The sequence below is a fragment of the Salarias fasciatus genome, chromosome 15 (assembly GCF_902148845.1).
Source record: "Salarias fasciatus chromosome 15, fSalaFa1.1, whole genome shotgun sequence".
NCBI lineage: Eukaryota > Metazoa > Chordata > Actinopteri > Blenniiformes > Blenniidae > Salarias > Salarias fasciatus.
Window position 1 is genome coordinate 22515942 of NC_043759.1, and position 25481 is coordinate 22541422.

A 25481-nucleotide genomic window follows, 5' to 3' on the forward strand; every position below is an offset into this window, starting at 1 on the left:
CAACATCTGTATTTATGCGACAATAAATAAGCCATTTGAGAGTATCATTAAGAATAATTAACTGTAGGGTGGAACTTAGAATGACAAAGTGACCTTTAGAGAGAGAAAAAAAAAAAAAGTCACCATTATGACAGTTGGAGATTCAAATAGTCTCTGTAAGTTCAATTGAAGCTCTAAAGGAATCGTTTCCAATGTTTTAAATGTACTAATATGTCAACCACCATTTGATTCTATCTGAATAACGAGGGTTTTAATGGACACATACATTTTCAGGAAATGTACAATAAATGCAAAACAGAGGAGTCTCTCAGTAAATCCCCCACAGTCCCCGTAGTTATCAGACTTTCTAATCCAGAGATGTGAAACACATTTCAGCTCAGGGGCCGCATGCAGCCCAATTTAATGTTGAGTTGGACAGACCGTAAGAAACTCTGAATTCAAACTTGAAGGGTTTTCTTTGTTCTGGGGCTGTTTCAGTGATAAAATGTCCATATTTTCACAAAACCAAACAATTACTGCAAAATGACTACAATCTCAACATAAAGCAAATTTTAATGAAACTTTCTGGCGCAAATACAGTGAAAAGCCCCAAAAATCCTTCAGTAGCTGTTGAATTATGGAGGTTTTTGCCAAAGCACCCTGAGCACATGGCATTAAGGCTAATGCTAGTTCGCTGTATCTCATGGCAGCTTCATCAATCCCTCAGCTCAGGTCAGAGTCTTGTTTAAAAAAAAAACTGTTGAACAAAATCAGTTTTATTAGAAATGTTTACATTTTCCGGAGTGGTTTGGCGTTCTGGATCGGAGCCTCGTGGCTTTGTTCAACACTCCTGTTCTAATCAATTGAAATCAAGCTAAAAGTTTAAGATTAGGTGGAGATGGTTAGAGCTCGGTGGAGCCTGCCTCGCTCAAAGCTCCCACTTTTACTCTCTGCTGTTCTATTCGCTAATGAAGTATGTAATATCCTCACGCTGTGATCTAGAGAACTCCCTAAAATTTTCAGAAGAAAGTTTGTTGATGCCTTTGAGCTGTGCAAAGGGTTTCAAAACACCATCAAACTTTTAAGGAAAAAAAAAAAAAGAAATCAGCGAGTGCAGAACATTTCTTCATTTAGTAAAAGCTGTAAATGTCTCCTCCACAGTATCTGAAGGTAGCTCTTCTAATTGTTGGTGTCACAGTGTGAGTGTCTGCCATCAGAATGAGGTTGCACTAATTAAACCAGCATTGTCTCTTTTGTTTTTGTCGTGGAAAAAGCTTTTTTTTTTCTTTTTCTTTTTTTTTTTGTTACTGTCGTCCTTCTCATGAAAGTCAAATCAGTACAATCACTTTCTAAATCGGAACTCTTTTCACAGTCTCCACCTAACTGTTAGTGACTATGTAAATGCAGCTATTGCGTTGTATCCTTTTTGCTCCAGTGAACAAATGAATAATAGCCGTTAATGCTGTTGAACAACTGCTGTTCATGTTATATTGTGCTTTCCATGCTATGCAAGGTCAGTCCATTGTAATGATAATTTATGGACGGCAATTTTGTTTTTATCTCTACGCTCTTTTTAATGACTGTTTGCGAATAGCACTTCGTTTTCAGCTGGGGTTGTTGTTGAAGAAGTGAGAAAATAAAGTTGAGGACTACCTACAGATAAGGATTAAAGAAAAGAGTTTTCTGAGTATAATATATTGAACCAGTGGGTCTTTTAGTGGACAAATTGGCAGCTTGAAATCAACAGTATTGACAGGGTGCTTTCAAGAGTGGCTGTTTTTAGGGTGACCCAGTTTAGCTTTTGTCTGAATTGTGTTGCCGCAGTGACCGAAGCAGCAGCACCAAGACTGCTTTGAAAAGGTGGCCTTGGTTCTGTTTATCAGTATCATCTGATCTCATAGATGAATAGATGTGTCTATCACCTGAATAACAGTGCAAGTAATTGGATTGTTTCTGGATGCTTTTCCCTATGGGAAACATGTATAATATGAAGCATATAGGTCCTCAGACAGAACCCTGAGGAACTCCATGTTTAACTTTAGTCTGAGCTGAAGAGTCTTTAACATGAAGGAGGTGGAACCTCTCTGATAAATATGATCAAAACCAGTTTAGTGTTGTCCCTTGAATCACAGTAATCTGTAGTAGAAGATGATCAGCAGAGACCAGTCCTGTACGCTTCAGCTGGTTTGGGGAGCACGTGCATCTTGAAAGCTCCTAGAAAGTAGTGTGGATTATATCAAAAATCCTTTTCTACTCAATATGATGCAGAAATGAAAAAAAAAAAAAATGCTGAAAACTACTTATATGAATAGTATATATGAATGCCACATGTTGCTGTACCAGTTGTGGCATTGAGACGGGAGTGTTACAATACATAAGATCGGCAAAATCTTGTTTTCTAGTACTTCAGTGTCCACGTTGCAGTTCTATAAAAACTGATGTCAATGTCCATTCCATCATGACATATAGGCAGTAAGAGGCGATGCAGCCATGCTTTTTGCATCCTTTGTGAGAGACTGCGTTCCCCCTTCGGGGGTCTGGACGTCACATCATGTGACACGTATGTTTCGACCTGACACAAGTTCTACGGCGGATGGACACCCCGAGCAGTTGGAGGTTCCAGGCCTTGCTCGCGGATCTCCATCCAGTGACCTTCCAGCAGTGGGATTCAAACCAGCAAATATCTGGTGACAAGCTTGCATTGCGTCCCTCCCCTGGAGGCCACCGCTGCCCTATTTCAGAGCCTATATGTCAGAGAAAATTACTTATAGCAAATGATTAATGGACGACTAAACTAGTTGCCCTTTACTTTGCCTTGCATCGACTGATCGATGAGCTACTTCAGCGCTGCTTTTTTTCACCGCTCCTGCCAATACTGGACGTACCTGCCACACACGCAGTCACCACGCTCCTCTGCGCTATCTCACAAACTCGTGAAATTGATCTTAGCATTTTTTTTCTGTATCACGCCTGTCCAAACACCTTAAGTACCTTTTACCGATGTGTTTCTCTTCAACCTCTGCCAGTGGAATTCTCCGTCAAGTTGGGGAAAAGCTCAGCAAGGGCAAAACCCATAAATCAAACACACCTTATCAAGAAATCCTCCCAGTGGAGACCCACAAAGGACTGCAGCACTTCTTGTAAACATGGTCTTGTTTTTGTGAAGTTTGTAGAGGGAGATTACAGGCCTGAAAAGTTTCCTGAACATTTTTTCGAGGGGTGATAAAACTGCAGTGACGATTTATCCAGAATTAGTTTCTACTTGTTCGGTACTATTGGGGATGTCTTTCAGTCTTATCTTGTGTGAAGCAACTCACAAATAAATATTTAATTTTAACCTTTATTTTACCAGGAGGTCCCTTGAAATAAAATCTGCTTTCGAACAGAATGTGGCCGAGAACACATTGACACAAGTAATAAGCAGGAAGACTTCAGCACATTCAGGGCAAGAGAACTAAAGTACAATTAAACATAAATATTCAGCGGACTGGCTCCTACCCTGCGGGGACGGCGAATGAGATTCAATTCAATTCAATTGCACTTTGGTAGCGACAAATAAAACAGTCCGTCCAAGGGACTTCCACAGAGACAATCCCAACAATTCCACATGAGAAAGCAGGGGAGACGGTGGAAAGGGAAAATTTGCTTTCAACAGGAAGACGTTAGCGACATGCAATAGTGAAAAACAGTGAGTGAGAAAGGAAAAGAGCTCAGTCCGGGTCTCCCAGGAGTCAAAACCTATAGCAGCTTCACTAGAAAATGATCACAACTAAAAGAAAACCAGGAAAAGACACCTACCAGCGTGTAGTGCCGACCTGGGGAAGTTCTTTTGAAGGATTCATTGTGGGTTTTGTTTTATATATAAATCAGAGATCCGGGAGGTCGTCTGTAGTCTTTCTTTAAAGCAGTCTGGATAAAAACCCGAGTGGGAACCGCTCTTTAAAGCCTTTTTCTATGCATCTAATGAGACATTTTTTTTTAACTTTTGCTCCGAGGTCACAACAAGGTTGCCCTGCTTTTAATTATCCTCTTAGCCTGAAGTAAAACTTCAGTATGAGCATGTTTCTCCAGAGTGACCTTCGGACCGACTTTAGCGCTGCTTTGTTGTCATGGCGAATGGTTCAGGGGTTAGGCCTTTTTTTCCTCCCTCCACGCTGTTCTTTTGTCAGCTGGTGTTCAACACCGTGAAAGGAAATTACAGTATAATAAGTTTACACTTCCGTCTCAGTGTGCAGATTCTCGCCGAGCAGGAATTTCCACCCTGATAAATCACCTCAAACCGTCGTTAATCATATCGGCAACATCCTTTAGGTCAAATATAGCAGCTTGGCTTTGAATAATCCATCATAAGTTGGCTTCAGCTACCAGAGAGGCAGTTGAGGAATGTCATCCCGTGACTTATAGCGGCGGTGGATACGAGCCAACAACACCGCTGGAAGGATTCAGTCACTGTGATGTTCCTGCCCCAGAATACAGCCGGAAAAAATAGCACAGGGCGGCATACTTCAGTGGATCAGACTTTAAATTTGATGTGCACACAATTGTGTCGGACACCGGCGTTATTATCCCTCACATGTTGATAAAGCCCTGCAGATTTACCTCATCCTTGTGGAAAGCCTGTTCAATATGTCTGATGCACAAAACCGCTTACTGATTCATATTGGCTCCACGCAGCCCCTCGCGGTTTTTGATGTTCTGATAGATTCGTCTTGACCTGCTTAGGGTGAGTGTGACGGAATATTTGTTAATCCCATGCGAGCGCGCCGACCCCCTCCCGAGAGAAGCAGTCAACAGACATCATTTTCACAGAGTTGCGGTGAAAACATGGATTTTTTTTTCTGAAAAAACAAACTCAGTGTGACCGTCTGGATCTTCACCAAGTCCAATTCAGTAGGTCTAATTTATAGCAACTGGAATTGTTCTAATACTTTCTTGTAATACTATTTCTTATTATTCAGTTTGCAAAATTTGTTAGTTTTCCAACTGATTTCCGATAACTTTAATATTATCATTGGGTTTTCTACAAACAAGGTTGTTTTCACATAAATTAATCTGATTTTAGTTCAAAAACAACAAAACATTTAGCATTCAGCTCCTAATGAAACTCAAGCTCCCAACCAACTTTTTTTTTTTTTTTTTTTTTAACCCTAATTATAAATTAATTTTAAAAGTTCAAGTCAAGTTTTCTTCTTTTCTACTGGGAACGTGGTGGGAAATGTAAATTTTGTCATTGAAACAACCAGCAAATTTTATTAATGTGAGCTCAAGGCTGTTGTAGGATATTAGTGACATTGAGCTGCTGGATCAACACCCACGCAAAGAAAACACTCCTCCGTGATATTCTAAGGCCGCTTTGAGCTTTGGGGGCATGCTAATATTGGCTATCACGCTGCCAGGCATACTTAGAATAAATTGAAATAGGAAGGATTGGAGTCCCCAGTGCTTCACATACACTTTGTGGCTCAGTGTATCAGCCGACTAAGAGCCTCATAAACGATCAGAGTTGAAATAATATAATTTTTCTGATGCACACAGTGTATTAACAGATTTCTTTCCCCCCCAATATTTTTAAAAGCAAGTGTCTCACTCAAGTGCTTTTCTCTCACAGGGGGTTTGGATTATTTGACTGGAGTCTGCTTTTAAGAGTGCGCTGGAGTCCGTTGGGATATTTTTGGTGGCTTTGATGGTCTCGTGTTGTAGCAGCAGTTTGTACCCGCGTGTTTCTCCACATCCAATCACGTGCTGAGGATTACTGTGGATAACGTCCGCAGCCAAGAGCCTCTACTTTTGAGTGCAGGCATTTTCTATTTCCTCAGTGTGTGGATAGTACATAAACACCACACACACACACACACACACACACACACACACACACACACACACACACACACAGACAAAAAGGACACGGTGACACACACTTAGTGCCTGTAAGATTCCTTATCAGCGTCCTTATCCTTGCTGTCAGGTTGAGGATATGATTTTTGAACTTTAAAGCGTGTTGACAGCAGGCTCTGAAATGTGTGTGTGCCCGTGTGTGTGTGTGTGTGCGCGAGAGGAGTTGACAGGCATTCACATAAAACACCACAATGACAGTCAGGCCCTTGTTGAATTGTTTATCGAAACAAAGACTTGTCAGTCCGTCAGGGGGAGAAAAAAAAAAAAAAAGATTAGATAATCCGACAAAGTTACAGCCACTGTGAGTAAATAATGGGAGCACGGACAAAAAAAATGGAGACAAAGACGGCAGACTGAACGGCAGCAAACTGTGTTTAACTGCACGCGCGTGTGTGTGTGTGTGTGTGTGTGTGTGTGTGTGTGTGTGTGTGTGTGTGTGTGTGCTGAGATGTAACTACTCCCCTCGTGCTACACCCTGAATATCTGTGAAACTTCTCACTTAATAGCTTTCCTCCTCCTCCTCTTCCATCTTCTGCTTCAGTTGGACTAATTATGTATAGAGCAGGGCTTACTCATACACACACACACACACACACACACACACACACACACACACACACACACACACACACACACACACACACACACACACACATGCTCACAAGCAACTTAATTACCATCTGAAATGACATCCTCAATGCTGCTGATGTCTCTCTTATGAAATCCCAAATTGCAGAGATGCATGAGTCTCACCTCCGACTGTGTGTGTGTGTGTGTGTGTGTGTGTGTGTGTGTGTGTGTGTGTGTGTGTGTTTGTGGTTCAGAGATGTCGTAAACAGCCGCGCAGCGGCTGCCTGAAGTGCAGTCACCTGCTGTATCTCACACATTAGCTTTACATCGCCGGTGATTGATTTCACATTGTGCGCGTCCCGACAATTAACTCCTCGCAAACGGAAAGTGATGTTCGCTCCAGCTGTTCTGCAGTTTTCACCTCCTCACTAATTTAACAGTGATGTAGCGACGCTAACCCCTGTGAAATGCTGGTACACTCGTGTAAGACGAACACGTCGGTCTCTGTGCCAAATTGATCGTTGCAAATGCTGAAATGGTGAGTATATCCGATCAAGAAGCCACGTGCATTTTGACGGAAAACTACTCCGTTGCAGATTGTCTCCACGTTCATATCTGAATACCTCGGCTGAGGAAAACATTAAACTGCCTTTCGAACTACTTCAGATGCGTAACTCCACAATCTCTACGGCCCGACTCCAAACTTGTAATTTGATTTAGTGCACTCACCTTTCCGAAAGTCTTTGGTCCCAGCGTGACCTAGATAAAAGCCATAAAGCTACAAGCTGGAAGGTTTCAGGAGCTTGCGTAGAAAATTGACAAGACCGTAAAGGGACTAGCCGGCGCTCGGAGGGACGATGTGACGTCCCAAAAAGCCCCCGGAGGCTCGTTCAGCCACTTGTTGGCATTCACCTTTTTCCGACTCGTAAAAAGCATGGACAAAAAAAATGAGTAGGGCAGTTTCTAATATTTTTTATAAGGTACAATAAAACTTACATACAGTTTTAGCCCATGCTTAACATTGACCTTTTTTTTTTTTTTTCCCTGGCATTTAATCAAAAATGCCTTTTGTGTCTTATAGACTTTGGGTCAAGGGAAGGGAGACTGTGCAACTTTCTGCAGTCTGTACTGGATGAAAACAATTAGATGGAGATTTGGGGAGTATTCCCTCCTTCATTCATTCCTTCATTTATTCGAATTACACAACATTTCCAACAATTTATGTATTTTCTTTGAGCCTGAGACTGTAGATTTACACTTCAGCAATACATCTTTACATAGAAACTTGACATGAATCCAAATATACACCAACCTTTAACTTTCCAGCAGACATAAAACAGCAGAGGCAGAGATCCCACTGCTGTTGTTGCCGTGTTTGCTGTGCTCTGTAATTCATAGTATTACATTTTGGGAGGAGAATGTCATAATAACTCACGACTTGCCCTGAAAAACAGGATCCGATCTGGATTTAAAGCACAATATTTCTTTGATTCCACATTGTACCCAATGGAAGTCGGCACAATGAGCAGGAAGCACCGACAGGAAACCATCCTAACAGTGAGCACGACCAGGCAAACACACTGGATTGAGTAAGGTTCAAATTTAAAAAGTAGCATTTTTAAAAACACACGACATTTGTCCCCGAGTCTCAGAAGCGAGTCACATTGAAATGTTCCTGGAACAAAAGGTAGAGTTGTGCAGGGCTGCAGGCAGACCACCGGTATGAACCTGGAAAGGAGGACACCACTGAGGGGAATAAAGAGTCGATGACCAGCCGAGGCACAGCTGCAGCCGCGGAGCTTCTGCAACGATTCACTTCTTTTTTCAACAGAAATACAGTTCCTGGGTAACAACTAAGGGCGGTCTGGGCAAATGTCTAATGAGCAGAACCAGTTGATAAAAAGAAGAGTCAATGCTGGCAAAGTTAAGGGAACGCAGACGTTGACATCTTTGTTGTGATGAGTTGAGTTATCATCGGAGACCAGATGGAATCAAAGCGTCTCTACATAAGTAATACTGTTTTAGTTTGAGTGTAGTGATCCTTAGAGAAATGGGTACGCACTTGATTTTGTATTTTAAGTTAAAACAGCTCATAAATGCCATTTTTTAGAAATAGTGGCACATAAGACTCATGAAAATGTATCCATAAGGTTTGCTCAGTTTCACATAGTTTTGGTATAATTCATCATTTTGCAATATTTGCCTTGTCATTTCTGTCATTTGTCAGTTCTCGCCGATGAGAGGCAGAGTAGGACAGGTCATGGCTTCATCGTCCTGAGGAGAAAAAAAAAAGAAAGCCATCTGGTTTATAGATAACTGCTGAGTGGAGCATCGCGGGGGATTTGGAAGTGGATGCATGCAAAGCAATGCTGACTGGAAAAATAAGTAGGTAAAAGCAGTATAACCATGAATCCCCTGGATTAAACCACTGCTTGAGTTTGGTGCATGTTTATATCCAAATGCTGGACTTGTGTGTTTTCCTAACCCTGGTTTAGCTCACTATTTCAAACTGGAAACATCATTTCTAAGTTATGCGTAGATCTCAATGGGACTTTCTCATTAAATGAATGTAAAGGAAACAATCCCCTTCGCCACTTTTTGCTGTATGGACGTTGCTGTTGTTCTTTCTTGACTTTTTGATGTTAGATTAGTGATTTTACATGTATTTTTGTTTCAATACCTGCACTTCCATTGTTATTTCACAGCGTTTGTGTTTGAGAAGCGGTACTGTCCTGTCAATCACGTCTCTTCGGTTGCCTTCGGAGTGGGAAGTTTTTGAGATTTTCTCCGTCTGCGTCTCCTCCAACCTGCCTCAGTGGTTCTAAATTAAGCTGGTGGGCATCTTCACAACACTCCGCCTCACCTCGCTTTCTGCCGCTCCAGCGGCACAAAAAAAAAAAAACAAAAAACAAGCTGTGGGAATAAACCACGCCAAACATCAGTCAAGTAAAAACTTCCCCTCGCTTTCAAAGACAATGAAAAGCCATTTACCTGCAGCAGAGCCGATTCCAGCTGAGATGGATCAATGCCAGTCAGGCAGGACGGGGACCGCTGCGCCGCAGACACAACGCCTTGCACCAAAAACAGACCTCTGCAGTGAGAAAATGTTTTGTCCCCCGTTTTGAAAAGTCAGACATATCGACCGGTTTTTGTGTGGTGGCTTGTGTGTCGTGTTGGTGCGGTGTCAGGAGCAGACGCGTGGAAGGCAAGTCATCATCTGACACACCGTTAGCTAGCAGTGAGAGCTAAAACCTTTTTAGCTAATTTCTTTAACAGGAAATCAGTTCAGATGCAAATAATCCTTCAACCAAGCTCTGATGTCAAAGTTTCTCCAAACTAACTCTGTGACCTCTTTTACTAGACTTTAAATCCACAGATATTTGCAGCTAAGTGGGATCGAACTTTACAGGCAGATGTGTTAGCATTGTCCAGACGATGAAAACGAGAGAGCGAATAAAAGTTTGGAGGCAGTAAGAAACTGCCTTTTCAGGATTGACATGTCCACAGAGCCCCAAATGTCAGACTCTCGTAGTTCCAAACATCGGAATGGATTTTCAGAAATAGCTCTACCTAGGGCACCGTGCCAGGTCTGCTTTAACTCCAGAGTGGTCATCACGCTTTGTTTCACGGGGCGCTCTTCATGTCCTGCCCCGTCTCTCTGAGTAGATTGACTCCCTCCACTTTCTTTCTTCTTCCTCCTTTGTGGAGGGAGTCTGGGACTTGACCCGCCTCACGAATCAATACGAGCCTCTGTCAGTTAGGAGATCCGTCCATGCATGCATTGGTGGATGCGTGATTGTGTGTGTGTGTGTGTGTGTGTGCATGAAAGCAGAGGGGAGAGACAAAGAGGAATAGAACCCGTGCAAGTAAAAATTGAGCAGAACAATGGCGAGCCAAGGTTTCATTACCCTCCAGGCTACTGTACCCACACAGTCGACAGCTTGTTCGTAGAATGGATTTTTACAACAGCCCTAAAAGCAACACAGAAATGTGGGATTTTTATAGCGGCGTGCTGCTCCGCGAGACGAATGGTCGGGTGATTTTACACTGCTTGTGTATGAAGTTTGCATTATGTCACATGAATCCTGACATTTGAGCGAGGCGAAATCCAATGCGACTCATAATACATTACCTTTTGCATGAGTAAACATTCCTCCCTGACAAATCGGCCTGAAATGGCATTTTACTCCACAAAGGAACGCGCAAACATGTCGCAGTTTACATGTGCGTCCTGTCTCCCACCTGATTCTCGGAAACCTCTCACCTACAGCCTCAGCATTTCCCCAGACGAAACCAACGCTGGTGCATTCCTAAGGCCAGGGGGCGATTTCCTTTTTTTTTTCCCCCCCATTTCTAAAAGCTGAGGTGTCAAAACAGGTATTTCATGGTTGGATACCCTTTTTAATCTGTCTCTCTCTCCCCAAGAGGCATCCAGCCTGCTGACAGTCTTCCTCTTTCTTTGCCGCACTCACTGTGATTCTCTGCCTCGTGTTTTTTCTTCTTCTTCTTCTTTTTTTGTGAACACGAGCAAACAGGACAGAACACAGAACAGTCTGGCCCCCCAGCCTCGACATATCCGCTCGTTTCGTCTCTGTGTAACGACCACACGGTTTTGTGTTCAGCCATGCAAAGGCTTTCTCTGTTCTTCGCGCGGTGCTACAGCATTGCTTCGTTTGCCCACCTCCGTTCAGATTTTACATTTCCCAAACAAGATCTCCAGATGACAGTAAATGCAACCGCCTAATAGCTATAGAGGGGAGTTGCCGGGGAGCGGAGGAAGAAGCATGATGATTTAATTTTCTGCACTCTGAGCAGCGTGTGTGCGCCGCGGCAGCCCGAGCTCCCAGACACTGGCTTGTCACTCGATGGGTGATGAATACAGCTGCAACCAGGCATGTGTGGGACACGTGTGTGTGTGTGTGTGTGTGTGTGTGTGTGTGTGTGTGTGTGTGTGTGTGTGTGTGTGCGAGCGTGTTCTCCGCCGACAAAATATAAGGAACATGAAAGCATCCGTGATTTGATTTTGACGGGAACTCACTTTTTTTCCGCTCTCGGCATACGAGTGCGGATTTGCTTTCATAGCACACGCCTTTCTTTTATCTTATCGGTGGCCGCGGTGGCATAAACAAAACTGTCAGTAGGAGGTGAACCATATGTGATATATTGCCATATTTTTGCACCGCGATGATAGCATCTCGTGTTTGTGCATGCACAGATGGAGCGAGTCTGTCTCTTCCCACACGAGTGTCGCTTGGTGCCATTAAAGTTTATGTTAAAGACACATGATGTCACGTTATACGTCTAAAGCCTCAATAAACAACCCAAAGCAAATGAGCCTCTGTGAGTAAGCCACGCTGCAGGGATATCTGCTGAGGTTAGGAGACGAATTGGAAATTGGAAAAGTCTGGCATTTCTGATGCTGTAATTCCAATCGTGTGATGGAGTCTGATCTGTCGAACGTGAACAATCGCAGCAATCAGTACTATGATTAAAGTGCTAGGCAGCTACATAATTAAAGCTATCAAGGGTTTGAAACAGTGGACCAATATAACATCAATGACTGCTTGTGACATGGTTTCACTCACACGTGAATGACTCAGACACGACTATAAGTAAGAAGGTCAAAAGGTTATGAACAGCTGCACATGTAACATATAGATAAGAGGTGTCAAACTTAAGGCCCGTGGGTCAAACCTGGTCTGCAAGAGGCAGACTTGCCCACTGAACCACCAAGCAAACTATCAACATTTCAAAGAAATTAAGATTTTTGTTTGACATTTCACTGCATTTTGCACTAGAATGCATCATTACAATTAGTTTTATGTTGAGATTGGTGTAAGTTTTTGGAAGTAATTGTTTGGTTTTCATGATAATATATAAATTTTCATCATATATACGCAGCAAAGGACTCCAAAGTTTTAATTTAAAGGTTTTTTGTCACCAAACTGGGCTGTGTGTGGCTTTTAATTTAAGATTTTTTACACACCAAGTATACAGTAGACACTGTTAAACACCATTGAGACGGTGTATTACTTCATGCTTCATGAGAAATTATTCCCTGGTCGTCCTCATTGGTCTTCTTCCTTCCGGCATCAACCACGTCTAAAGCAAACCTTTCACTAATAATACCTCAAGAAATGTTGGGAACAAACTGTGAACTCTCAAACCTGTGAGGAAAAAAAATGTGAATCTTTAGCAATAGATCTGTGAGGAGGAAGATATTTCTTTTCTCAAAGAAACCTTTATATGTACAACATCGGGAATCGAGAGCAGGCAAACAGAAAGACACCGGGCGCAACAATAAGATAACCATGGCCTACATCCTGACGTAATGACAACAAACACACAATGTACACATGAAAATTCACAAAAGAGACTCAGAACTTATCTTTATCCTCAACAGGATAACGCAGTATAGAAACTGGATGTATGGATGGACTCACAACAGAGCATAAATTGAACATAATCCTTACTGAAAAAACATGGAACATCAATCTAAATAAACCTCACATACACAGAAGTACTTCAACAGAGTGAGTAGTTCACTTTACAGAACCTGAGAGTGAATTATTGGCATTAATGAGCACTGCAAATACTCTGAATCTACTGTTCATGTCAAGGTCAGAAAGCCTGGAGCAAATCCCAGAATTTACAGAGTACACACCCGGCAAAACTTAATCCATCACACACGATCCAACAAATGGTCTTTACCTCCTGTGGGCGTGGTAGAACTGACAATTAACCCAACAAGCACGTCTTGTGAGAGGAGCACTTTGAGGAAAACCATGCAGACACATTGGGAGCATACAAACTCTTCTGCCTGTGAGGCAGTGTTTCCCATCAATCTGCACGATGAAGCAGAAGTCCCAGGCTGGGCTGGGTTTGTTTTGTCTCTGTATATGTGTGTGTGTGTGTGTGTGTGTGTGTGTGTGTGTGTGTGTGTGTGTGTGTGTGTGTGTGTGTGTGGTGTGCGCCACAGCAGACTGCCTGTCAGACGTCAAAGGAAGCTGGTGAAGACACCGTCCTTGTAGAGTCTTGGAAAATTCTTGCTCGTGACCAACAAATCGGTTGGACTACAATCAATAGGGGTTTCAAAGACAATGAGGGTCCAGGAGGAAATCTGCAGCCTGCAAAGTGAGACAAAGGAGCCCTCCCACACACACTCACCAGCAGAGAGTGTGTGAAAGAATTCTTAAAAGTCTAGATTGACCTTGAAAGTCGTACCAAAGAGAGACAGCCTGATTAGACGTCTATGATACGTGTTAGAAAGTGCCTCCCAAGGTGGAAATTTTTGAAGATGCACTGACTTTGTGTCCGAGGAAACGTGAAAAACGCAACTTTTTGCTCTGACTCTGTTGTGTAATTTTTGGTGACTCAGAGCCAAAGATGAACACTGAAGGTGTTTCTTTTTGAAAACTCACCTCTCATATCTTTAACTCGTTTTTCCTCCTCTTTCTTCTCACAGAGGCCTCCATCCTGTCCTACGACGGCAGCATGTACATGAAGGTGGTGATTCCCAACGTCATGCACACCGAGGCGGAGGACGTCTCCCTCCGCTTCATGTCCCAGCGAGCGTTCGGGCTGCTCATGGCCGCCACGTCCCGCGAGTCGGCAGACACTCTGCGGCTCGAGCTGGACAGCGGCCGAGTCAAGCTGACGGTCAACTTAGGTATCGTATGAGCCGTCACTGCCGGGTCGCCTTCCTTCGCTTTCAGGGGAGGGTAGTCTTTCTGTTTCTCTGTCTTTTTCTTTTATTGGTTTTGTTTTCTTTGTTTGCGCTCTCTTGATTTGCAGATCTAACACATACTAAAACAGCTTTGTAGTCTGTCTTCTTAGTTGCATGGATTGTTTTTGACTTGCCTGAATTGTAAGTTTCTTCTGCCTCAGATGTCTTTGTAGATTCTTATATCCATCAATCTAACACTTAACAAAGCTATCCATGCTCTGCAGCACATCTTTTGAACCCATCATACATAGATCACTGCAGTCATACTCATCATTGTGCACAAATAGATTTTTTTTTTTCCCTTTGTGAAGGTACAACATTTCACTCTTTGAATAATAGATGGCACTTCTGACACTCGCATTAACTCAAAAAGCGACATTTTAGATTACCTCCTGCCATCTATTCACAGCTTCAGGTCTCTACTTGTGAGTGCTGCAGTCTGTTTTCTACTCATATGAGTCGGATCGTGGTCTTTTTTCTTTATTTTGTCGTCGTTGTTCTTTTTTCTTTTTTCCTCATGGTCAGCGGGTTCATGTCTCTCTCTTGTCCATTAGTTACCCGTGGTCTAGCCAGCATCTCCCATGCCTTGTTCAAAGATGGCACTCACCCCTTCAAAGGCCCAGAGCCTGCGGCCCGTCTGGCAAACAGCCCGATGCCACAGCACCCAGCGCGCCCGCAGATGGTGGCACGAGTGCCACATTTAAGTAGAGTGCACACATTTATACCAGCCAGCCTGGAATAGGGACTCTCCTCCGAGAGCATATGGTTACATACTAACTACCCCAACGCAGCACATTAATCATAGAAAGCGATTTGCTCACTTAGCACAGCTGCTACAAACATCTGCAGTCCCACATTTCTTCTGATGTTTGTTAGTCTCTTTAAAAAAAAAGAAAAAAAAAAGTAAGAAATGTGTATCTTTTCAGATCATTTTCTTAGATCACACAGGATCGTCTCGGTACGGTGTTGATGCTGCGTGGCACGAGGCTGTTTGCTTCCACTTTTCTGTTGCGGTTGACGGCACATGACCAGCCCTGGGCACATGGATTTCAACCCGCACCCAGCAAACACGACCTCAGCTGGAATTCTCACCAATTCTCCACGATAATAAATCAATCGTGTCAATTCGCAGACTGCTCGAACCACATCTTGGCTCAAGTTGCTGGGTTGCAAAATCGATGTGGCCAACAAATTGCAAGCGGCCATTTTGTTTCTTGTTATTTAGCGAAACTCATGTAGCTTGAAGTTTAACCAAACATCAGAGTCAGTCAAAGAGAAAATGTGAATACTTTCCCGGGGATTAAAACACTTGGCAAGGATTATTATGCGCGCCTAAAAATGGCCGCTAGCGTCATGTGACCGTCCCCAGAAGGTGGCCTTTTTGATGCTCTTGGATGTCTGCAGCTGTAACCTTGAAGGATGCGATTTCATCTGTCACTTATTCTCCCCTCCCCATCTAGACTGTGTCAGGATAAACTGTAACACCAGTAAGTCAACATTCTTCTTCTGCAGCCTTCTTCCTTCAGTCGATGTTTGATTAGAGCCTGTGTGCTAGATGTAAGAGCAGGAATGTGTGAATGCGGGGGACTGATAAGAGGATTTCTCAGATAACTCGGGGGGGAAAGTAATAGCCATAGATCAAAGTTATGCTAATCTGAATTAATGCACTATATATTTCAAATGGAAGTAGTTTTTTCCCCCCCCTCTAAAAGTAATTTAGGGAACTAGTAGGAGGTGTTTGCACCTCAGACTCTGTAGGCTACACTGTTTTCTCAATTACATTGTATTATATTGCTGTGTCTCTCTTGCCTTGTTTGCTTCTCGTCCTTGCTTTAACGTTTACTGCAGTAGACTGTATAGGTCCTTAATGTGAAATACGCAAGCTGTTAGACGACACGCTGTTGCTCATGAATGGGACTTTTATTCTTCATTATTGTTAAAGGGCCTCGCAGCCAGAAGGAAACAGGACATATGTGTGTTTATCTAGCTGTAGAGGCATCCTTACAGATGGATTTTTTTTATAGCGTTCAGTTATTAATTCCTATTTTATATGATGGTTTTTCACAAAGTGGCTAGTCCTGACAGATGAGTGTCATTAAACAGGAGACAGAAAACAATTTGTTTTTCCTTCAAAAAAGTTTACACGCCAACGTTCGGAAAACAATGTCCATTTAAATGTAAATGACAGAAATACTGAAAATCTTTCAGTTTTCATGTTGGTCCACTAGTGTGTTTTTTTCTTTCTCTCGGTAGTAAAACCACAGATTGTACTCACTGTAATCAGGTTTTCTCAAACGTAGATTCTCAAACAATGTTTTATCTCGGCGTTTGACTTGTACTCTTCCCACCTGGAAGTGGGAACTTCCCCGTCTTCCCACCCACTCATGAATTCATGGTGCACTCAGAAGCAACTGAGCTTTGGGAAAAGTCCTACTTTGCAGCGTGAAAAATGCATGAGAGGAATTAAACTGCTCCCAGAAGAGGGCTCGGCATCACTGGAAACAGTGTAGCAGGACCGTTGAAAGACATGTCGTCATTTCACGCAGACAGGAGTTATTTTCAGTCTATTTTATGCTCATACTCAAGGAATTAAATCACCACAATTCTGCTTCTACTGCACGAGGAAACATAAACAAATACAAATTCTTGCAGTTACACTTCATATAATGATTGTTAGATGTGAAAGACAAAGAAAAGCAGAAAATGTGGTTTAAATGCAGTGTTAAAAAAACAAAACAAAAAAAGCTACTGAACTTTCTCCCAGTTCCCGTCGGCTGAACGCACCACAAGCACAGCAATGAGACACGTTTTCAGCCTTTAGCTCCATAAATCATGCACTGAAATCATGTTGCTTTGCTTGAAGTGGCACATTGATCTAATAATAATAACATGTACTCAACAGAAAAATAAAGTTATATAGAAAAGTTTAGCTGAAAACATGAGTGTTGTTTAGTTATGTTGGAAACTGATAATAGTGGTCATTTTTTTGGCTGGCAAACTTTAAATTACTTCATTATCACGCTTAAAGTTTAAACATTAGCGCGTCTAATCTCTGCCCCGCTGCTTTTTTACTCCAGCAGCGATGCGGTTTAATTTAACTTTGGACTTACAGAACAATATTGATCATAATATCGCAGCAGCTTGCATCGACGTGATAACCAAGCTGGTGCATTTTTAATCAGGAGGTAGACGTTCATCAATTTCAATTTGGTGGAGCGTTTCACCAAAAGCCTCAATCTGTCACACCACCTTTTACATGAAATGCCACATTCAAACTCAAACCGCACTATAAATCAGCAAATTAAAAACTCTGATCCCGCTAAAGAAAAATCCCCCCCCGGCTGACTGAAGACAACACACCCTGCTTGGATTGAACACCTGCTCTCACAAAGCATCATGCAGCACATGGAGGATGAGCTGCTCTCAACTCATCGTAGGCTCTCTGAGCTTGGAGCGCCCTCTAGTGTTTGACTCACTTAACAGTGGAACTACTCTAAAACTGCTGAATAGAGCTGGGATACTTAAGGGTTTAATTCATTAACTCTACAGTGACTCTTTCAGTTCACTAGAATATAACATCTGTGTGTTTGGAATGAAAAGTCTCATTATATAATGTGTGAATGCAATTTATGAAAAGACATCAAATATCAACAATTAGACCAACAATATTTAGATTGCACAGTAATCAAACAATATTTATCTGGGATTAATAAAGTATTTCTTTTATATTTAATATGAAACCATTACCACCAATGTGTACCTCCAAACTGTCAAATTTTTATTAGTAAAAAAGTATGTATTCACATTATTTGCACATATATATTTCAAAGTCTGTAAAGCTGAAAGATTATGGAGGTTTAAAACAAGAGGAGGGTGCTTATAGCTCAGGAATAAGATCAAGACTAGAGAATAAGAGTGGTTGTGAAGGCCCTGATATGAGTAACAGCGAGTCATCTCTTCAGCTTTGCTGCCAGTTGTTTATTTTTTTCCTCTGTTGTCAAACTACAAACCAAATTTTTGTTTGAGAAGTAAGACTGGGTGTTAAAGTCAAAGTGCCGTCGCTCTCGATCCCACTTTAATCTCAGAGGAGGATCTGGACATCACGGAGAGGAGTTTGATGTCCGAGCATCTCGCCTCGTGATGTATTCGTCACACTCACAACTGCTCTTGCTGCCAGAGAACAAAAATTTGGTTTGTGCTCGTGCCTTCCCCCCCGCCCCCTTCACTAACTCGCCCTCGTCTTCAGGCAAGGGCCCTGAGGTTCTTTATGCCGGGCAAAAGCTCAACGACAACGAGTGGCACTCGGTGCGAGTGATCCGCCGCGGTAAAAACTTCAAGCTGACCGTGGACGACGACATGGCTGAAGGTGATTTCTTCATGTGGTCTTGTGCAGCTAAGCCTTAATATATAATTGACAGGTTCACATTTAATGAACTGTGCTTTTACAACACATGACATGCCTGAAATTTGAATAGAAGAATTTCAATTTCAACAATATTCTCCCTATATATTAATATATTAATTATATTGTCCCAGTTAATGTCAGAATTTCTCACAGCTGGAAAATTTAATCTTGTGGGCCGGATTGGATCCTGCGGTGGGCCGATTCTGGCCCACGTGCCATAGCTTTAACGTCCCTGGCTTAAAGGGTTTTTATTTACAAGTGAAGGTATTGTTGTTTAACAAAACATCTTTTATTTAGAAAGAAAACTGAGTGGCAAGAAGCTGGCCTGCTTCAGTGTAATGTTTGTGCTACACAGGCTTTAAATGACTGTCTCCAGGAGAAAACTAGATATTGATTGTTTAAAGCTTAAATTGTACTTCAATTACTTCATAATGACTCATATTAGTTACATTTAACTGCATTTAATTGCCCTGTTCACAACAAGCATTCAATATACCTCCCAAAAATCTCACTTTGTTTCAACAAATAAGCAAAATCACATTCATGCACTTTGTTTTGTAAGCACGTTTTATTATAGACGTTGATGTGATATTTGCAAAACGCTGAAGTAAAGGCTTGATTGTCAATATAACTTGAAGTTTAAAAGACATTAAAAATATTGTAAATCAGATGTAAAATTGGGAGGAAAAAAAAGGAATAAAAACATTTGTTTCGTTACTTAACATTTTGATCCTTAACCCAGCTTGATAAATGCTGCAGCACTAAGTAAATCTGTGAGAGGTTTTCCATTTTCATTCAAATCATGCTAATTATCTCCACCTTCGGATGTCGACAGGAGATTTTCTTGTCTGGTCGCAGACGGACGACCTGCTGTTGCAGTTTATTAGTGTGTAATTTCACCATTCATTCATCTGTCAAACCCTAAATGGAGCGAAAACAACAGCACAATTGCTGGATGTGTGTAATAAATCTCCTCTGGAAGGTCAGGCCGCTGCCTCTCCTCGGCTGAATTCCCACATCGTCTTTTCCTCTTCGCCCTCGGCTCACAGGTCAGATGGTGGGCGACCACACCCGCCTGGAGTTCAACAACGTGGAGACGGGCATCCTGACGGAGAAACGCTTTGTGTCGTCCGCTCCCTCGTCGTTTATCGGACATCTTCAGGTAGTTACAGCAGCCGATATTGCACATAACTGCCAGGTACAACATGCAAAATGTGTTCTTTGAAGGAAACGTTGGGCAATAGACACAATATAGCTTCAATCTCTGCACTGACTGCCTGAGTGTCAAAGGATCCACCTCTAAATCTGATCTGTATTCACAAAGCTTTGAATAGTCTTTAAACATAAATATACTCAGATTATACTGGTAGAATATGAAACATCCAGACTTCGGAGGTGTTTCAATTAGTTCCTTTCTTCCTCACCTGTGGCTCAAACCTCCTGATACACTTTTCAAACACTATTATTTCCTCTGGCTTTCCATTAAACAATAGATTTTACTTGTTCTATTCCCTTTATGCCATTATGTATTTATTTCTTCTCCTTTTTATTCCTTTCCTAATCACCTTGTTTAAATGTTTTCTTCAGTCTCCTCTTAGCGTTATTATAGCCCTTTGTTAGGGTTGCTATAGAAATAAATTCTCTGTGTCGATATGTAACAATACTGGGAGTTCATTTGTCAGAATATAGTTTAGTCCTGCAGCCTTGATGACATCCAAAGAGTTTCAGATGCAGGGCTTTAAACCCTTTCTGAAAACAGAATCCAGCACCTCATGCTGCTGACCTGAGCTTTAACTGGCTCAGTTAGGTACCTGCTTATCCCTCCCTGCAGTTCCTCTTATTTCTGAGTTGTGACTTGTGAGAAATTGCCTCTCTTCCACCGTAACTTTCCTTAGATTAAGATGTTATGTGTCAGACTGCTGGAAACTGATGTCAGATTGCAATTTTAAGGCTTGTATCATATGAATAATGAATCCAAGATGAAGAGTACACAAACAAACCTGAAATGCAGCTCAGTGGAGCATCCTGAATTGCCCTCAGGTCCCGGTGACTCACTGCTCTGCATGATTTAGATGCTCCAACACACTGAAGAGGCCAATAGAGAAGCTCTGCAAAAGCCTGATAAACACTGCAGCAGATCCTCAGGACAAAAGTTAGAGAACAAAGTTATCCTGTAGTTCACAGATCATTGATAACAGCGCTGTCGTTTTAAACGCCTGTCCTCCCCCAGAGCCTCAAGTTCAATGGGATGCAGTACATCGACATGTGCAAGAACGGGGACATCGACTTCTGCGAGCTCAACGCCCGCTTCGGCATGCGCTTCATCATCGCGGACCCAGTGACCTTTAAGACCAAGAGCAGCTACCTGGGCCTGGCCACGCTGCAGGCCTACACCACCATGCACCTCTTCTTTCAGTTCAAGACCACCTCACCGGACGGCTTCATCATCTTCAACAGTGGAGATGGGAACGACTTCATTGCTGTGGAGCTGGTCAAAGGGTGAGTGGGATGAAGCTGTTGAAGGTGAAGACAGACAATGTCAGCTTAGTCATTTAAAAGGCAATAGCTTATTATTTTAACAATGAACCAGACTGATGATCTGGAGTCTCTTTTGAACCTTATAGCAGCATAAACACTGTAGTACTGGTGTAAATGGAGCCTAAGTCTGGTTGCTGTGAGAGCAGCGAACAGTTTTTCTTCGTCAAAAGTAATAAATCGTTCCAGATGAGTCGAACTTGATGCATTTTTGCCGACGCTCCTCCGCCAGGTTCATCCACTACGTGTTCGACCTGGGGAACGGGCCCAGCCTGTTGAAGGGGAACAGCGACAACCCGCTGAACGACAACCAGTGGCACAATGTGGTCATCACACGGGACGCTTCCAACACACACACACTGAAAGTGGACACAAAGTCTGTCACCCAGAACGTTAACGGAGCCAAAAACCTCGACCTTAAAGGTACAGTATGTCTGAATGTCTCTTTAGGAATCATGTTATGCTGATGATACCTAACTCTCCTTATATGTTTTATTATGTAAGATGTTAGTCTTTCTGAAATCTAGCATGTTTCTTCCAGTTGGACTGAGGAGAACTTGATGACACAGTGATTCAACTCACCATCCTATTGTTGTACAGTAAAATCCAAGAACATATTTGATGGTAGTAATTGTTTAGCTTTCCAACTTCAGGGGATATCTCCATGGCACAGTAAACGCTTGGTATTTCTATTAATATCTTATATATTCTGTATGTCGTGTGTTTGGCTGCTCTCTCCTGTATTTGCAAGGCAGAACTTGTGATCTGGAAGTGTCAGACATTAATTTCTCACATGCTCGTACTGCCATACTTCAACTTTTCATTGATTTTTTTGAACCCCCGAATCTGGAATTCTAAGGATAAGAAAAAAATGTAACTTACTGTCCCATTTGACTCTTTATGAGGCTCGAAAACTGAATTATCTCATGTCCACCCTGTTTGCTAGTTTTCTTCAGTTGTTGTTCCTTGATCCATTGTTATTGTTTATTTTCATTACTGTGACATTTATTGATTGGAAGGATTTCCTGTAAGCCCTTTGGACTTCTTTCAGGGTCAAGGTTTTGTCAGGTTGTGTTCTTTGCAGTTCTGTATTATGTGCTTATTTTGTGGGGGAAAAAAAAAGCCAGTCTTCACAAAACCGTGGCAGATGGGGTCAGAGTGGTGACATTTAAGCTGTGGGAATCAAACCAGTGAACTGCTGGGTATAAAGCGACTAATCGTCCGACCAGTCACCCTCCTCTTTGTCTCTCTGTCCCGTCAGGCGACCTGTTCGTCGGAGGTTTAGGACCCAACATGTACCAGAACCTCCCCAAGCTGGTGGTTTCTCGGGAGGGCTTCCAGGGCTGCCTGGCCTCGGTTGACCTCAACGGGCGCCTGCCAGACCTCATCAATGATGCCCTTTTCCGCAGCGGGCAGATTGAGCGCGGCTGTGAAGGTACAGATGGCCCGTAGCGCACGTGAATCATGACCTGCCGTGTGAGATTTATTAGGCTAATTAGAAGGTGCTTCTGCAGCTCCTCAAGCCATTTTTTCCTGGCGCTGTTTATTCCCATTTTCGTTTTCTTTGCAAGGCATTTGTCACAATGTAAGATAATACTTTGAATATGTTAAGTGGAGTTCTACATCACTGAATGTGTCTAAACCTAAGCAACAATTGTCAGAAGAATGAGGAAAAATAAGTATTTTATATATAAGGTAATGCAGTTGATGCTACTTAAAATTACACCATCTACACTTTCTTTTCCCTTTTTAACCTCTATAATCTCATATTCCAGGATAATATGTAAACTTTACAGTCAGTAAGCACTCCTTCATGACTGTTCTGTTAGTTTACGGTGATTTCTGGCCACATTCTATGTTCAGATTATTTTAGTTCTTTACAATTTGGGATTTTTCTCCATGAAAGCACAAAACATTAAATCAAATGCATGAATATTTACTGTTTGAGGCAGGCTTCACGTCTTTCCTCTAGAGGGCAGCAGATTACAATAAGTTGGTCACTACTGTAATAACACACTCAATAAATACACTTAAGCGTATGAATGAATCAGCCAGTGATGATGTTGAAATAGGAGCTGAAGTCTGACAAACAAACTTTTAGCAGGTAGTTTTGCCAAAGTTGCTAAAAGTTGCTCAAGTTTTCAGAACACTAACAATGCTGCTCCCTCACTAACCTTTACTCTTGTTTTCCCGCTCTGCTCTGTCCTTGTTTATTTTCTTTCTGCGCTAACAAAGTTGGTTTCACCAAAGCCGACCTGCAAGGTAGAGGGTTGAACTCCGCCTCTCGGAGGCCTGCTCGCCTGAAAGTCTGCTGTGTGCAATGCATCGTGGGTGTCACCATGGCAATAATGTCCCCCTTGAGCGCCGCGGTGCCGACCTGCTCTCTGAGAGAAAAAAAAAAAGAGAGAGAGAGAATGAGAGAGTTTTTTAACTGAGCAAGAAAATATGATTAATGATAATAATACTTTTTTTTTTTTCATAATAGGCTGGATTATACGGGGAAAACTGCATCAATGAAATGTAGATTTGAGTCCAGACTGCAGTTAAAAGGAGGTAAACAGACGAAGTCAGTTATCAGACACAGTCTAAAGAAGCAACATTCAACAACATTGAATTAAAAAACAAACAAACAGACAAACGTGACAGCAGAAAGAGACCGTCAACCCACACCTGAACACTGCCATCGTGCTGCTGAGCAGTCCGGCTGTGCTCTTTGTGTCTCATTTTTGCTTTCTTTTTTTTTTCTCGTCAGAGAGCAAACAGTCAAAAAAAAAAAGAAACAGAAATCCTTTAATAAAAGAGCACCAACCTGTGCAAACGTACATCCTGTCTGTACTGATGAAGCACAGAATGCTCGGGGACGCCTGGTTGAACACCGCTACTGTACATTTCACAGTAAACGCACTTTCAGCCGGCTCTGTTTTCCACTTTAGATGTCTCTTATCAACGTTGGTCTTGCACAGGACAATTGCTCCTAAACTCTGTTTACTTGCACTTGTCTGCCGTATATTTGGACTGTTTTCTTTTCTTTAATTTAAGCTTTTCATTTGTTGATCCGAAAGGTTACTGTTGAGGTTTTTTTCCCCCCCTCTCTTGTCTGTCCGGACTCCGGTTTGGTGGGGGGGACGGTGTTTGTTTATCTCGTTATCGCTGCCGTGCACTTGTCCTTATCTGCATTCCCTCTCAGTATTCAAAAGTGAGAGCTATGTGTGGCATAGAGGAATAGCAAACACACATTCAGTTTGACTTTGAATACCCTCTTCAACTTTCTGTCTGACTCTGAAGTGCATACGCGGGGATATGCGCTGCGTGTTCTCCGACTGCTTTTTTATGTTCCTTTTCTCCTCTCCATGAATTCTGTCTGTCTAGTGTATCTAGTGTTCACCGTGCATCCTCGCAAAAATATTGACACAGAGAATTACCGGGGCCGCTTCTGTGCAGTCCTATTTAAATCGATTTTTTTTTTTTTTTTTTCAGTTATTTGTTAAAAGGCTCCCTTATTTAAGTGTCTCGTCTTGTTTGTTCACAGAGGGAATGCAGCAAGCTAAGTTTTACTCTGATAAAACTTTTTTAAGAAACATGTTGGAATGATGATTGAGGTCCCGTTTGCACGACAGCGTTTTCAAGCGAAAGCACAGAACCGCCGTTGTGTTTCGAGGGTCCATTTCCTCAAGTCTGGAACCTCTGAAAACACAACTTTCTGGAAGCTCCGGCGTCGTGTGAAAGTCCGGGTGCCTCCGGGAATAACAATGTCACTTTGTCGTCTGCCGATACGAATATCTACGTTTTTCCCCATTGTTAATGTTTATGTTCGGTTCCATGTAAAAGCAACCGACAGCGCCCACCGGTGGCCCTACATGCTCACTGCATCGTTTTCAGCGTTTCGTGTCGTTTTCAGAGAACAATGCGTTTTCAGCTTGAAGCGCTGTCGTGTAAATGGTGCCTGAGAAAAACCTGCATGCCAGTCCACTGACACGCACTCTCTTGATAAGAAGGAAGCAGTGGGATGTTGACAGTGCCGTCACAGCAGCCTCGCCGGGGGTCCTGCTCTCTGCAGAAGCAAGCCTTCGACGCAGACTACATTCTAATTAGCAGTTTGTATAATAATGACTTCAAAGTGTCTTAATAAGGAGTCTTGGTGGTCCTGTGACAGTTTGCAGGTGTTTCATTACACGCCAGGCTTCCCGTGGTGGCACTGTTTGACTCCTTGTTCTTTCTTCGAGGCCCACATGGTGCACACTCGTCTTTGCAGAGTGCATTTTTTTTTTTTGTGTGCATGGTTCATGCATTGTATTGCCTCTACAGCAGTTCTGACCGTTGCTTGACTGGACGCTTGTGGTGCCTTTCTGCACCCTCTCTCCCATTCTGTTC

The 25481-nt window shown here is 42.5% G+C and overlaps 1 protein-coding gene across 1 annotated transcript in view; it reads left to right on the top strand.

Moving 5' to 3' along the window:
• nrxn3b (neurexin 3b) overlaps positions 1-25481 on the top strand; it is a 322512-nt gene that overhangs the window by 125983 nt on the left and 171048 nt on the right. The window contains exons 11-18 of the mRNA XM_030109917.1: positions 13910-14113; positions 15631-15657; positions 18417-18536; positions 19625-19737; positions 20806-21074; positions 21343-21533; positions 22372-22545; positions 23346-23372. Coding sequence (XP_029965777.1) covers positions 13910-14113; positions 15631-15657; positions 18417-18536; positions 19625-19737; positions 20806-21074; positions 21343-21533; positions 22372-22545; positions 23346-23372 — 1125 coding nt within the window. The remainder of the gene's footprint in view (positions 1-13909; positions 14114-15630; positions 15658-18416; positions 18537-19624; positions 19738-20805; positions 21075-21342; positions 21534-22371; positions 22546-23345; positions 23373-25481) is intronic.